Raw genomic sequence first — 14,603 nt, 5'->3', positions numbered from 1 at the left:
TTCCTAGCCAATGTGCTTCAACACCTGCATTGCTTGCTGTTTTGGGTTTTAGGCTGGGTTTCTGTACTGCACTTTGAGATATCAGCTGATGTACGAAGGGCTTTATAAATACATTTGATTTGATTTGCATATACATTTCTTAATCTCATTTAATGTTCTGTCTTCAATTTAAAGAATGACCTTTCTCTTACATGGAACCATCAATTACAGTCATTCAAACATACTGCAGGGTTTGTACAGACAGACAGCTAGTGGACCTAGCCACATAGCTTATACAATGGGTCCAGTTTGTGACCCAGACTTCTTCCTTTGACTCTCTGCCAAATTATTCCACCAGCGAATGTCTGTTCTTTGATTTATCCCTGTGTGCTCTTCGTCTGGGTGCTGGAAAGGGCCCGGGGTGAGCCTGTGCCATCATCATTAATACATGTCCTGAGTTTCTCTCTCACCTACAATGGTGCTTAGTAGTGGGCGGCTTACCACCTATGTCCTTTTAAAGTGAATGAAACAACTCAGTGACCATTGTGACTAGTGGTTTGTCTTTAATTGTGAAGATGAATGAATGATTTTGAAGGGGTGATCGTAAGATCCATCTCTTACATTTATAATATATAGTATTTTCTTAAAAAATTGTTTTTGTCCACCTTAAATCAATGTGGGTTCACTTTAGTGAGGCTGCTACACTCCAGAGATTCTACATCTGCATATGCATTCTAATTTGTATGCATTCTAATTGAGTAAATCATACAACCTGCACAACCCTTCAACCTCTGTATGTACAGGTGTCATATGCCCAATGCAGCCATTTTTTATACCAATATCAAATCATTTCTGGGTAACAATTAAGTACCTTACTGTAATAGATTTCCATTAAAATGGGTAAAAATACCATTTTAGCAACAAACAAAAAAAATTCTCAAGCAAAGATTTGGCTAGGACTGTCTGGGAGTGAAAACTAGCTGTTATTTGCAGAGAGGTTTTGAACCAATTTATTAACCAATTTACCGCATGGGGATGTCACCATGGAAAGCTGAAACTCCCACCAATGAAAACCTGCTGATGAGAAGGTTCTGTGTAGAATTTATATTCAACCAGCAACTATCAGGAAATAACACTGACAATAAAAAAGACACACTTTTACAGTGTTAGTTTCATCTGTTGTGTACAATATGATATAAAACACAGGAAAACTGAATTTTAACTGCACCGGGCCTTTAAAGACAGTATATTACAGTATTTCCACCCTCCCCAAAGTTGAATATACACACATATGCTTTTTGGGGGATAAGAAGTCTTCAATTAATGAAATATTCTTAAATTCCTGAAAATTACAACACCCTGTCCTGTTGAGGATTTAGCAATGCTATGTTTTCCCTCAGTGTAATAAATAAAATAAAATACACTAAGAGTACAACACATTAAGAATACCTGCTCTTTCCATGACATGACCAGGTGAATCTACTTGAACACTATGATCCCTTATTGGTGTCACTTGTTAAATGTACTTCAATCAGTGTAGATGAAGGGGAGGGTTAAAGAAGGATTTTTATGCCTTGAGACTATGGAGACATGGATTGTGTATGTGTGCCATTCAGAGGGTGAATTGGCAAAACAAAAGATTTAAGTGCCTTTGAACAAGGTATGGTAGTAGGTGCCAGGTGCACTGGTTTGTGTCAAGAACTGCAACGCTGCTGGGTTTTTCACACTCAAAGGTTTCCTGTGGGTATCCAGCCAACTTGACACAACTGTGGGAAGTATTGGAGTCAACGTGGGCCAGCTTTCGACACCATGTAGAGTCCATGCCCTGATAAATTGAGGCTGTTCAAAGGGCAAAATATTAGGTTGGTGTTCTTAATGTTTTTCACACTGTAGATTGCAAGTGACAAATAACTGCACATTTCTGCACTTAGAATGACCCCATATGGCTCCTGGGCTGGACAATTAGTCAGGGGACTTCTCTATCAGCAACCGGTTAATTACTGTACTCTGGAGGGGTTACAATTTATGTGTGTGTGCATGTGTGTGTGTGTGTTAATCTGGAAGTGTTGATTGATTATCTCCCCGTCTAATGAACTCATTAGGACTCTGTTCCAACACCCTCCCCCTAAACGTATGTTTGTGACCTAGACTGACAGACACCTGCTAACAATGCTGCTGTGCTGTTAATGTTGCCATGAGAAAGGTCACCTTGAGAAGGCTATAGACCACCTGCAGGTGCAATGCTTCCAGGTTCCATATATCTTATTGGTTGGTTGATTCTTTATTCTATCAGTTTCAATGTTGATTGCTTGTTGCTTGTTCTATCTTTTCGGTTTCATTTTCAGCAAGAGTAAAATGATTATATTGTCATGCTTCTCATACCCTCATTGCCTAAAAATCTGTCCAACATGTCTTTTATGGGAAAAAGTGTCTCAAGGCAGGCTGATACCCCTACCAAGCACTGTGGGGACAACATGACAAACAGGGTGACTGTCTGAGCCTCGAATCTCTCCTCCATTGTCTCCCTCCAATCTCTCACCCCAAACTCCATCTCTCTCTCCATCCTCTACACCTCTTCCTCCAATCTCTCTCCCATCTCTCGGGATCATAAATCCCCTTGCTGGGCCTGTCTGTCTGCCTGTCAGGGACACCTGTCATCCTGAAGGCCATGGAGCCTGTCTCTGCAGTCCACGAGAGCAGTTATTATAGCTACAACAACCCTTTGTTTCTGTCCACGGTTGTTTGGTCGGTAGGGGGGGGGGGGGGGTTGCTTTGCTCCAATGGTCTTCCTCGCTCCTATGGGGTAGAGGGTTTGTGTTACTGCTGTTTGTTTTGATGTGATGTATTGATTTTGAGTCTGACCCCTCCCTACCTGCCGGTAAAGAGCTAATGTCTCTCCATTAGGGTGAAGCACGCACACAATTAAGGATTGCTCTCATGTCTCTCTGTTATGTATTTTCGAGAAAAGCACAGCTTTTCATTGGGTCATGAGTTGAGCCATTTAGCCCTGTTTTGTTTTATGAGCCTAAGGTCACCAACATATGGTAAGCTTGTATAGTGAGTCCATTCTTCTTGTTGATGTCATCATTGTAATCATCACTATCATGAAGCCATTACTTCCGAGAATACCTTCATTCAAGAAAAAAGAGACAGATTCATGATTTTCCACAAGAGTTTGTGGCTCTTTTTTTGTAGGTTTTAATAGTAGGCTTTACATCAAATGTCCCATAGGAGGGAGAGGAGACATTGCACACAAATATCAGAAAAGCACTAAATAATACTTTCACTTGAAACTAACCGCTACATTAGATATGAGTTTGGAAAAGGAGAGGATGCAGAGATCACAAGACAATTTTATACCACACAGTTGCAGACAGACAGTATTAACAATCACCCCAAATAGAGGAAGATAGAGCAAGATTACAGTACAGTAGTTGAGTGAGGAAAGATCAAGAAAGAGTGGTGTGTGGTCGGTCGGTCACTATAGTTTGTGGTTGAACAGCAGGATGGTCATGCTTATGATTAAAGTATCCGGTTGCAGAGCTGTACAGGACAACTGGATAAATGTGTTGCCATGGAGACCTGTTGTGGAGGCAGTAACTAAGTCCCAGGCCCTGGTTGGTTGACTGTAATATTTTGCCTATGTGAGTTTTTACTTAACCAGTGACCGTTTGTTCTGAGTGGTGGACGGTTGTAGTATGTTGGTGGCCTCCCTATAGGCGTGGTCATTAAATCGTTTGGTTGATGTAGACGGTTGGTGTTTGAACATCTGTTTTCTATTGTTCTGTTCATGGCTTCGCATTTACAATTATCATCATTTGTCCTGGCTTTAAAAGTGTCTCGTTTTTTTGTCTTTCACACCCCAACTCATACCCAAAACAGTCACTCTCTCCCGTGTTTTACTCTTCTCAAGGCGTATCTACACAGAGCTTTACCTAACTCGTAGAGATTTGGCAGAGGTGCTGCCATCTTGCAACCACAAAGGGCGACTGACCACTGCTTTTTATAGACCTGTGGTAGGCCGAGGTATTACATATCCTCCTTGAGTAGCTCGGGCCATGGACTATGATGAAGCAGATTTAAAGATCTTAAAATTGCCAACATAGTCAGGAGATAGGGCCTTTAGTTTAACTTTTCACTCCATGCCATTATGGCGTAGCTGGCAACACCTCAAGGAACAACCAACTCTTAATGCATGTCTTCATTTCTATTAGCACAGCCTTGAGTTGTTGTTTTGGCAGATAAGAACAGATTTCCCCAATCCTTAAAAAGAGAAAAAAAGCTTATTACTCATGCATATTTCTTCCAACCATTCACCCTGCTACAAAGCTTTTTATAATTAAAGTACAGTGTTTTAAAAACAGAAAAAAATGTAAGGTTAGGAAAGTGTCTCACTTCACAAGCCTGAAGATATTCTAGCACATTCAAGCAGTCGCTAGGGCTCCATTTGTGGTTCTACACGAAATGCTGGGGAAGACTAGCTAAGTAAAACTCAACTCCCCTGTGTACCTCACATCAACAGAGTTCAACAGCGACTAGTGTGGGCGAACAGGAGCTCCAAAATCACATAAAACAAGGCAACAGTAAACATGTAGCCCCCACGAATGATGCAGCTGTCTGAGATATAACGTGACTAACTTATGAATGAACGGACTGAGAGATCCACAGACCCCTCCCCGGGCTATTTTGTGGGTGCTGAAATCCGTCGTTTTTGTTAAAAACCTTTGTGACGTCGGAGCTCCTGTCCATCCACTCTCATCTCCGCTCAACTCCATTGATGTGAAGTACATCGTGGAGTTGAGTTTTACTTGGCTAGGGAGGACGGACTGAGCAGAAGTTTACAGTACACTACATAGAGTTCTATTTAAATCAATAGAAACCAATAAGCTATAAAGATCAAATCTGAACATAAGACATTATTTTAAAACAACGCGCTTTTGAAATTAAGTTTAGCCGATTATACACATACCTTTCATATTGTATATCTTTAAGAGACTAGATTACATTTTAAAAGTTAGCCCATAATAAATTAAATAAATAACAACAATTAAAACACTGAGATGAAATAACAAAATTCATGGCCCCCGAAGAAAAGGTTTGCATTAACTGATGTTAACAAAGACAAATCAACAATCGTTTGCACGAACAGGATCACAAAGCCTGCAGCGTAATTCTAAATCAAGATAGTGTCAGAGTCATGGGCAAATCTGGACTAGAATTGTCTTGTTCTCTAAATAATTACAATGAATTAAGACAAACATGTGTAATGTTTCATAGGCCCCTCAGTGCAGTTGAAACTTCATCTTGCTCTATGTATTTACTCCATCAGTATCAAACTAAACTAACTCTACACAGAGATTATCTGACAGTTGGGGACGGACTCTTGTTAAATTGTGTTTTACGTTTTCTAATAATTCTTACATAGGCTATTTGTCCTCAGTGCATCAATCTTTTACATTCAATTCACTTCCTAAGGCAATAACTTAAATGTGTTTTCCTCGATCCTTTGGTGTATGCAGCTGGGTTAAATCAATTTGATAGATGAGTTATATTTATAGACAGAGATATAATCAGTGGTTTGAGGCATTGTTTGATGACCTACAATCACACTCGGGGGAGTAACTGATTACTACTTTTGAAAAACTAGATGGCTACTAGTTGGATTACTTTTTCAATTCAGAAAGGATGTTTGCGAAAAATACATTGACACCTTTCTGTTCTCTCAATGACATTCAATTCAGCATTAAACAAAGGCGCAAGTTTAAGGTTGTTCCACCAGTGAGTGTGGCCACAAGTCAGAGATCAATATGATGCCACACCAAATGCATTTTGATGGATCCTTTGTGTCTTCTTCTAATGTGTCTAAAGGGGAAAATCACCCAAAAGTAATCAGATTACATTACTGAGTTTGGGTAATCCAAATTGTATGTTACTGATTACAAATTTAGACAGGTAACTAGTAACTGTAATGGATTACATTAAGAAAGTAACGGCATGTACCAGAATTGTACATATTTTGACGTGTTGTCCCAACCTTGAGGACAAATAGATTTCATCATAATATCTCAATAATTTTGTATTATTGACAGACCTTTTTTTGTCCCCGGTATGAACAAGTATATTCTCATGAATGTTTCTATATTGTTTTGACTTGATAATTAATTGATAATTGGTGCTCATGGGAAATTTTGTTTTTTGAAGAAATCAATCTACGTCAAGAGCACCAATTTATACAGTTGGAGCATTCTATGTTCTCATTTTATGTTCTCTATAGTGGTCAGATACAATTTTTCATTCCGTACAGGATATTGCTATGACATTTCCTTACTCAAAGTGCTCCAGAAAGCTGATACTTGTGTCAGATACTTCTTTTGGGTATTGTGGACTTCATTAAAACAATTATGTTTGCCATTGTTTTTTCAAACCAGAACATCATTTTAATGAAGGCTATGTATATTTCATTAATGTTGGCACACAGCCTTTGTTTAAATTACATGCGTTTACATTTACTCTATGTCTACGTCATCCCTCACCCCAACTCAAAGATACCACTAACAACATGATCCATTTGATCACTAGATCTCTCGGTTACTAGATCATTTGATCAGGAGAGTCCAGAGGGTTGTTCCAATCCAAATTACTACGACCCCTTCCCTCCATCAGAAGGTGCTCCCTAACAGAAACGTCTTGGAACGTCAATAGAGTGCACACTCCAGTGAAGGGAGAAGTTAAGGGAAGAAGAGAAGCATAATTTGGAATGGAACGAGGCCCAGGATCAGGTTCACAGCTCTATCTTGCAGGCGGGGAAGGACTCATCCTGCATGACCACGGTGGAGCTGGAGGCCAGCACCATGATGTTCAGGTCCTGCTGCTTCTCATGAGTCTCCTGGTACCACTCCCTCATCACCTCTGAGTCATGAGTTGGGATCAGGGTCACCTGCCAACAAAGAAGGGTTAGGGTTTGCATACAAATGTTTTTCACAAAACTCTGAGCTAAAAAAGGTTCTGACAGTATTTTCTCAATGTATACTATTTAAGTCTTGTCTATCTTCTCTATGGCACCTCTCTCTCTGATACTATGGGATTTTAACATGGTTATTCTGTTAAATTGACTGTCTCCCTGTACCTGCATGTTGTTTCCCCACGTGGCTTTGCCCTCCAGCAGTGAGTTCAGGACAGCTTTGCTGGGCTCCTGGGCTGTCTGGTCATTGCCACTTGCTACATAGTAGGATGACCTAACCCGTTTGAAGAACTCTGCATCCACATTCTTGGCGCTGCAGTGGTTTGGGATGTAAACCAAATCCATGTACATGGGAGGGCAGTTGGGTATGGGTATTGCAGTTGCTGCCTTTCCACTACCTGAACCTGAGACAGAGATGCAGCTTTGTTAGAAAATATATGTACATAATGGATGAAAAACAATCAGAAACTAACCAACGCTTCCAGACTCATGACCAAGTAAGAAAATATATGAGTCTTACCTGATGTGGCACTTTTCACACCCCTGGATGCAGAGCTATTGGTTGCATTTTTGGCATCTTTCCCTTCTCCTACACTTTTCTTAGGAGAGGCCATTGCTTTTGAATCCTTTACTTTTGAAAGGCCAGTCTTTCTGACTGGTGAGGAGGACTTGGTCTTGGTGAGTTTCTTCTTCTTAGCTTTCTCAGCTCCCTCTGCCTTTGAGTCCTTGTCCTTAGTCTGGTTGTTGTCGTCAGCGGGGGGCTTGTCGGCCTCCGGATCCACCATGGTGACATCTGGGTGGGCTGGAGACGGAGCAGAGTCCCTGGGAGCCACGGGAGGAGGATCAGCATGTCTGTAAGTCAGGGTCCTGTCTGTAGGTAGTGTCTCAGAATCATCCTCAGAGTCTATGTTTGCGTCCGCAGTAATAGAAGGACACTCCTCTGTCCCAGGGGGAACATCCGAATCCGTCTGGGATGGGGCGGATTCACTGATGGAGGTTGGTGGGGTCTCTTCACATTGCTTAGCGTGGAGTTTACTACCAGGGGGTGGAGGTCCTCCGCCTGACTTAGCCAGAGGCTTTTCCTCCTCCAGAGGGTTCTCCTCATTCATGAAGTACTCCAAAGGACTGGGGTTGATGAAGGATGGGGACAGCTCTGTCTTAGGGTGGCGGTACTCACAAGAGGTCACAAGGCAAAGGTCAACATCTGTCCTAGACCCAGGAGAGGGGCTCTTCTGGGAGGAGTCTGGGTCCTTGGAACCAACTGCACACTTCTTATAGTCGGAGTGGTTGAAAGAGAGTGGTATGTAGGATGGGGAGGGAACCTTGGGGCTGACAGGGGATTTGGAATCTCCACCACATTTGAAGGGATTAGTCTCTGCTCCTAGGGGCATATCTGTTTTCTGGGTGAAGCAAGAATAGGAGGGGGAAGAGGGGGAAGACCCTTTCGGGGTGGCAGGGGATTTGTCCATCTGCTGGGCTAAGCCCGGTGACATTTCCCTCATCTGACAAGGCGTAGTTGTCGAGGGGGTGGACTGAGATGCATCTGATGGGGACGCAGAAGTGGCGCGACCTGAGTCATTGTCTTTGAAAAGCATAGGCTTGTCTACAGTGGGTCTGTACTGCTCGGAGGATCTCAGATCATTCCCCTCTGAGGGGCTGTAGTCCACCTCTGTTGGTCCGTTCTCTGTGGCGCGTAGGCTGCCCGCAGAAGGGTGCTCTGGAGACTGTTTGCTGAAATCGAGGGCTAATGAGTGATCAGGGGACTCCTGGCCAAATGACATGGTGGAATGCTCTGGGGATTTAGGCTCCTGCACTGGTGTCCTTAATTTGGCTGTCTTTGGTGAAATGTCTGGAGATATTGACATGGGCCTGGGGCTCTCCCCTTTAGGTGAGACCTCTGCCTCCTGAAAAGGGGTTGGAGTCTGAACCACAGAGACAGATAAGGAGTCCTCCACCTCTGTTGATTGAGGGGAACCGGCTTCACCATGGAGAGCAGGGGAAACGTCATCTGTCATAGGCTCTGGGAATGAGCTGGTGGCCAGTGAGGCAGTGGAAGCCGAGGCGATGTGTGAAAAAGTGTCCTCTGCTACAGCCTCATCTACAGGGCTACCCGATTTATCAGACGTGGTTGCCTCCGAGATCGACATTTTACTCTCCTCTTTGAAACCTGCGAATGGGTTTGTGGATGAGAATGAGGTACTGTCACTAGCCCCGTTTTTCTTCTCATCTTGACTCAAGTGCATTGTTGACATATGATCTAAATCAAAGTGTAACTTTCCTTCTACTACAGGCGGCGGGCTCTTGATTGGGGACAGCACCTTCTCTACAGTCGAGGTGTGGTCAGGAATTGGGTCGTCCATGGGGCTGACCCTGTTGGAATCTTCTTTATCACTTGTAACTTCTACAATTACAGGCCCATGGTCATTTGCAGGTGCTACAGAGCCAGCCTTCTCATCCACGGGAGACTGAAAGTAAGGGGTGTGACCAGAGGAATGAGGTGAGGTGGTACCTTCCAATGTCTTGTCATCTGGGCTAGTAGAAGACCCAGCTGCTACCTTTGATGATCCTGAAAGTGTTGTGCACAGTTCAATTGGTGCCGCGAATCCAGATAAATATGAGTCAAAGGTTCCTTTAGGAGCTGAAGGGGAGCGGATGAGAGGTGAAGTAGTGGTGAGTATAGAGCTTGCTGAATCAAGACCAAATTTGTCAGACTTGAACCCTTCCTCTTTGTCCTCTTCCAGTGACGATGGTGGAGATATTGTGGATGCAGAAGCGTTGTAGCCCCTGCCTTCGGTGGCATCGCTCTTTGAATGGTCTGACTCTGGGCCATCGTGTAGTGGAGACAGCCGCTTCCTCTCAAGGTCTCCTAACATTGTTCCTCCAAACCTGGCAAAGTCCTGAGAGGGAGAATCCTCTGTCTCATCGTTTGTAGTCTCGTCACTCATAATGTCCCTTGGAGTAGACATTTCGTCCATTGGAGTTGGCACACTGGAGATCTCAATAGTTGACTGGGTGTGGCCAGATGTAGCAGTGTATGCCTCGTCACGGTTCTCATCATCTGAGGCTGCTTCGTCATCAGAGCCAGCTGGAAGGGTCTCATCATGAATAGATGCAGACGGAGAGAGAGGCTCAGAAGTTTTGGGAGGGGGTGTCACCGACAGGCCCCACTTCTGTACTTCTCCTTCATTTCTGTTAAGATCTTTTCCACATTGGTCTGGCTCTGCATCCTCGTCCTCAGAGTCCTCATCTTCACTGTCATCAGCATGTTTATGGTTGTCCATTTCCCTTCTCATTGGCTCATGAACCTCTTCTGTCTCTCCCTTCTCTTCATAATCGAGCCCAGTTCCTTCATCTTCAAACCTCTCACTGCCGCTGCCGCTCAACTTCCCTTTATGCTCTTGTTCCTCTGGAGTCTCCCCGCTTTCTCCTTCATGCTCAGTGGTTGTGATCCCCTCATCCAGAGACTCTGCTGCTTCAGGGGACTCCTTAGAGTGCATGAGATCCTCTCTGTGGATCACCACTGGCTCTTCTTCCTGAAAAATCTCCTCTTCTTTGAGCTCTTCAAAGTCCTTAGTGAGGTCCTCTGGAGAAGACATCATGGCTCTATCTGTCTCAAGGACCTCTGCAGCACAAGTGGCAGTGGCTACCACTCCTGCTGTGACAGCTGCAGCTCCTGCAACAGCAGATTTAGCATCTGTGGCCTTGAGGTCCTTCTTGGTGACTTTCGGTTTTGCCTTGGACTTGGAAGGGCTTCCAAAGTCTTTCTTTGTAGTGTCATCTTTTTTCAGAGGTTTTGGTTTTGCTGCAAGTTTTTTCCCTTCGCCTAAAGCAGAAGGAGTATTTTTTAAATCCTTGGATGGCTTCTTTATGTCTTTCTTTTGCTCCTTATTCTCTTCCTTCCTCACCTTCATGGGGGAATCCCTCCTGAAATCTCTGTCTTTCTTTAAAATGTCTTTCTTCACCTTCTGTTCCTTTTTGGGTGTTTCTTGCTTCTGTTCTGTTTTGGGTGTTTCTTCCTTTTTAGATGTTAGCTTATCATCTTTCTTCACAACTTCTTTCTTTACCTCCTTTTCATCATTTTTCTTTTCTACAGACTTCCTGGGTTCTTTTTTGATAATCTTCTCCTTAAGAGCTTTTGGTTTCATTTCAGCCTTCTTCTTTTCTGGAGTTTCGGTAGTTGGCTCTGCTTTCACCTTCACTTCTTTTTCCGGTGCCTTCGCTTTTTCTTTTTTCACTAAAGGTTTGTCTTTTTTCTCAAATTTGTTAGTCTTTTCTTGAGCCGATTCTGCATCTGTCTTTGCCTTCTCTGGAGCCTCCTCCTTCGACTCCTTTTTGAAACTTTTGCTTGGTGATGGCCTAGAGACTGACTTCAAACTCTCCTTGCTGTCAGTTTTATGTTTCAGCTTTGCTTGCTTTAGAGCTGGTGCCAAGTTAGAAGATAGCTCCTTCTGGGTGACAACTGGCTGCTTCAAGAAGTCCAAGTGTTTTAGTTTTTCCAAACCTTCAAGAATGTGATACTGAGAGGCATTGCCTGGAAACAGGACACGTACTATCTTCTCTGAAGGGTTTGATGGGTGCCACACAATCAAGGAAGAGATTGAGGTCATATAAGAAATTGGGAGCTCAGATTCGTTTCCATTGGGCAGAATAACAGTGGCTTTGTCTTTCTCGCTGCCTGTCCACTGCTTCATAAAATGTTGCAGCTCCTTGCTGTTCTTTGACGGGTTCAGCACATACATCTCAAGCTTCCCCACGCCCATCTTCTGAAACAGAATGATGGGTTCGATAGTGTTCCCGACCGGCCTCTGCAAAGGCTCGGGCCTCAGATTCAACTTGCTCAGGTAATGGAGTGTGTGTGCTGCCTCTTCAATGTTCCTCCTCACCCTGAAGTTGGGTTCAGCAGGGTTCCCCAGATTATCAGGGGTGTTCAAGAACACAACCCCAATGTCTGGGGATATGAGGTTCTTCAACCAGTCGCCAGTAGCTTGGGAACCCTGTGACTGCTCTTCCTCCAGCTCAGCCATTTTCCTCTGAAGCATACTGTTGATGCCTGGCAAGTTGTCGTCCCCGATGTGGGTCAGGAGGATGGAGTCTACCCGGTCTAGGTGTCTCACCAGCTTCCAGAAACAGGACTTGCGGTCGGAGCCCCCGTTGATGAGCATGTTGAACCCATTCACCGCAAAGAGGGCAGAATCGCCGTGGCCGCCGGGGAAAATGTAGCAGCATGGTTTTGAGAGCTTCAGGAAACCACCAGAGGTCGGAGGCTCCAGCATGTCAAATGGCGATGGGATTTCTACTGACTCCGACAGGTATTCTGTGAACTCTGAGAGACCTTCCATCTCTGGGAGTATCAGTGGTGAATTGAGCTTCATGTTGATGAAGTCTTGTAGGTTGTGTTTGTCCAAGTTTGAGTTTTTCCAGTCACCTTGCTCAGGGCAATAGAGGGTTAGGCTTGCCTTGTTTGCTGGGCGAATAGTGCTAAGTAATTCACCAATCTGGGGATAAGAGAGAGAGAGAGAGATTTGGAAACATGGGATTAAAATCATGAGACTATGATAAAACAGAACATTTTCACAATTATGACAGATATTAGAGGAATTGTATTCAATCAGATGTAATCATGAGGTTTGCTCATTGGGAGGTCAGTAAACTTCAGCAGATCATGAATAGTACTGCAAACTGTAACATTATAATGAAACAGTAATTGCTTAGCGAACTATTTTCTCAATTTGACTCACCTCTTGGTCTGTGAATATATCTATGAAGTTGAAGAAAGAGAAGGAGCCAGACTGCAAAATCAGTGCTCCTGTGTTTTCAAAGCTTTGTCCTGAAAGCACCAGCAGCTTGTTTCTGGCTGTGTCTGAGATCATCTGACAAACCTATGCAGAAAAAAGGGCAAACATGTCAGAATGAAAGCCACATCTGTATCATTGGAGTTTCCGTGCAATTGTGGCATGAATTTTTTTTGCAATCACAGTCCGTAATGCTCAGTTGGTAGCGCATGGAGCTTTCAACGCCAGGGTTGTGGGTTCGATTCCCACGGGGTACCAGTATCATGTGTGCACTCTACTGTGAGTCACTCTGGATAAGAGTGTCTGCTAAATGACAACAAAAACAATAATAGCTAATATGAAACATTTAATTAAAAGTTTATGCTCAGAGACAAGCTTTGTGAGCTTGGAAAATGCTGTTAGCTGTAAAAATAGGAAAGTCCGATGCAACGGTAAATGTTGTACTTTATGTCTGTAATCCTTATAGTCCATTTCAAAGTGAATTTGTCATGTCAATGTCCACTTACGCTTTTACTGCCAACTATCTTGATTAGAAATATCACCCATTTCACTTCAATCAAATCCATTAGATAATTAGTGTACTCGCTCGCTCTCTTTCTTTCGCTCTCTCTCTCTAGTGCCCAGCCTTTTATCCTCTTCACAGGCAAGGACTGTTCCGGAATGCTAGACAGAGTCAAACCTGCAGTACTGTGAGATATTATTAATGCACAGATTGCAGACACCGCCAGGCAGGAAGGGAAGCTGGAAGAGTGAAAGAAAGGATTGACAGATCTACCCTTGTGTAACAGCCTTCTGTTTCTTTTTTCAATTTTGAACCTTCTAGTAATTTCTAGTGAATTCACTTAGTAAAATGCTGCACTACTAAGTAAATATATATAGGGACAAAACAATAACCTTGAATCCAAATTGAATAGAATTAATCTTTCGCTCATGTTTCACTATTCGGTCAGTATTTAGATTAGATTCCAGGCCAGAATCTGAGAAACTATCTGTTGGTTGAGTAAACCAAGGCAGTGTTCTTCATCCCCAGAGCTTCTTATTGTGATGGTTCTATTCTAGTCCACATAGCAGAGTAGCAGAAAACAAAGGACCGGGGAGGATAATTGGCCAATTAAGCGTGCCAAGCAGTCATCCATTTCAAGTTGCAGTCGCTTTGAAATGTGTTTATGTCTATGAAGATGTCTTCTATGTATGGGAGTCAAGAGTATGTTTGTGTACGCATTCTTGCAGTGTGAGAGAAGGAGGTAAGTTGAGAGGAACAAACAGATCAAGAGTAGAAATGTCTCCATAAAGGAGTATAGAAAATATCAATGAGACCATACAGTACCATTCCATCTATCCAAGGTTGTGTTCAGTAAAGGGAAAATGTTTTGAAGAGCTTTGAAACGTTTTGAAACAGTGAGGTGCTAACCTGAGCTCGTTCAATAAGAACATATTTTATTTGGTTCTTTTGCAAAGCCTTTTGCTAAAATGTGCCCTACTGAACGTAACCCAGGTGTGTTTGAATGGAATGTACTTACCTCAGTGCTGACAGCTTCATCTGAGGGGTTGATAAGCACTACTGTCTCGAGAACGCTGCTTTTGTGGTGGAGAATTCTCTGCCCTGAAAACAACACAGCGATACGGAACAACTAAATCAATGTGTGTTATGGGGGAAAAACGATCAACACAATGTCTAGATCAATCTAAAATGAAATGCTTGAATTATTTCTGCTTGTTTGATTTTTCTGATAGTGGGTGCTTGTAAAAGCATGTTTTAAAGGGATAGTTCAGGATTTTGGCTATGAGGCCCTTTATCTACTTCCCCAGAGTCAGATGAAGTAGTGGATACCAACATATATACACTACATGTCAAAGGTTTTAGGACACCT

The 14,603-nt window shown here is 43.1% G+C and overlaps 1 protein-coding gene across 1 annotated transcript in view; it reads right to left on the bottom strand.

Moving 5' to 3' along the window:
- Positions 1–3,133: 3,133 nt before the first annotated feature.
- The window catches only part of LOC135518161 (microtubule-associated protein 1B-like), a 33,616-nt gene continuing 22,146 nt past the window's right edge, over positions 3,134–14,603 (bottom strand). Inside the window, exons 3-7 of the mRNA XM_064943086.1 lie at positions 14,253–14,335; positions 12,679–12,819; positions 7,461–12,435; positions 7,106–7,344; positions 3,134–6,916 (exon numbers count right to left, since the gene is read on the bottom strand). Coding sequence (XP_064799158.1) covers positions 6,761–6,916; positions 7,106–7,344; positions 7,461–12,435; positions 12,679–12,819; positions 14,253–14,335 — 5,594 coding nt within the window. The 3' untranslated portion in view covers positions 3,134–6,760. The remainder of the gene's footprint in view (positions 6,917–7,105; positions 7,345–7,460; positions 12,436–12,678; positions 12,820–14,252; positions 14,336–14,603) is intronic.

Source organism: Oncorhynchus masou, chromosome 28, assembly GCF_036934945.1.
Source record: "Oncorhynchus masou masou isolate Uvic2021 chromosome 28, UVic_Omas_1.1, whole genome shotgun sequence".
Taxonomy (NCBI): domain Eukaryota; kingdom Metazoa; phylum Chordata; class Actinopteri; order Salmoniformes; family Salmonidae; genus Oncorhynchus; species Oncorhynchus masou.
The sequence above is the reverse complement of the archived record's forward strand: the minus strand, read 5'-3'. Positions and strand labels throughout refer to the sequence as shown.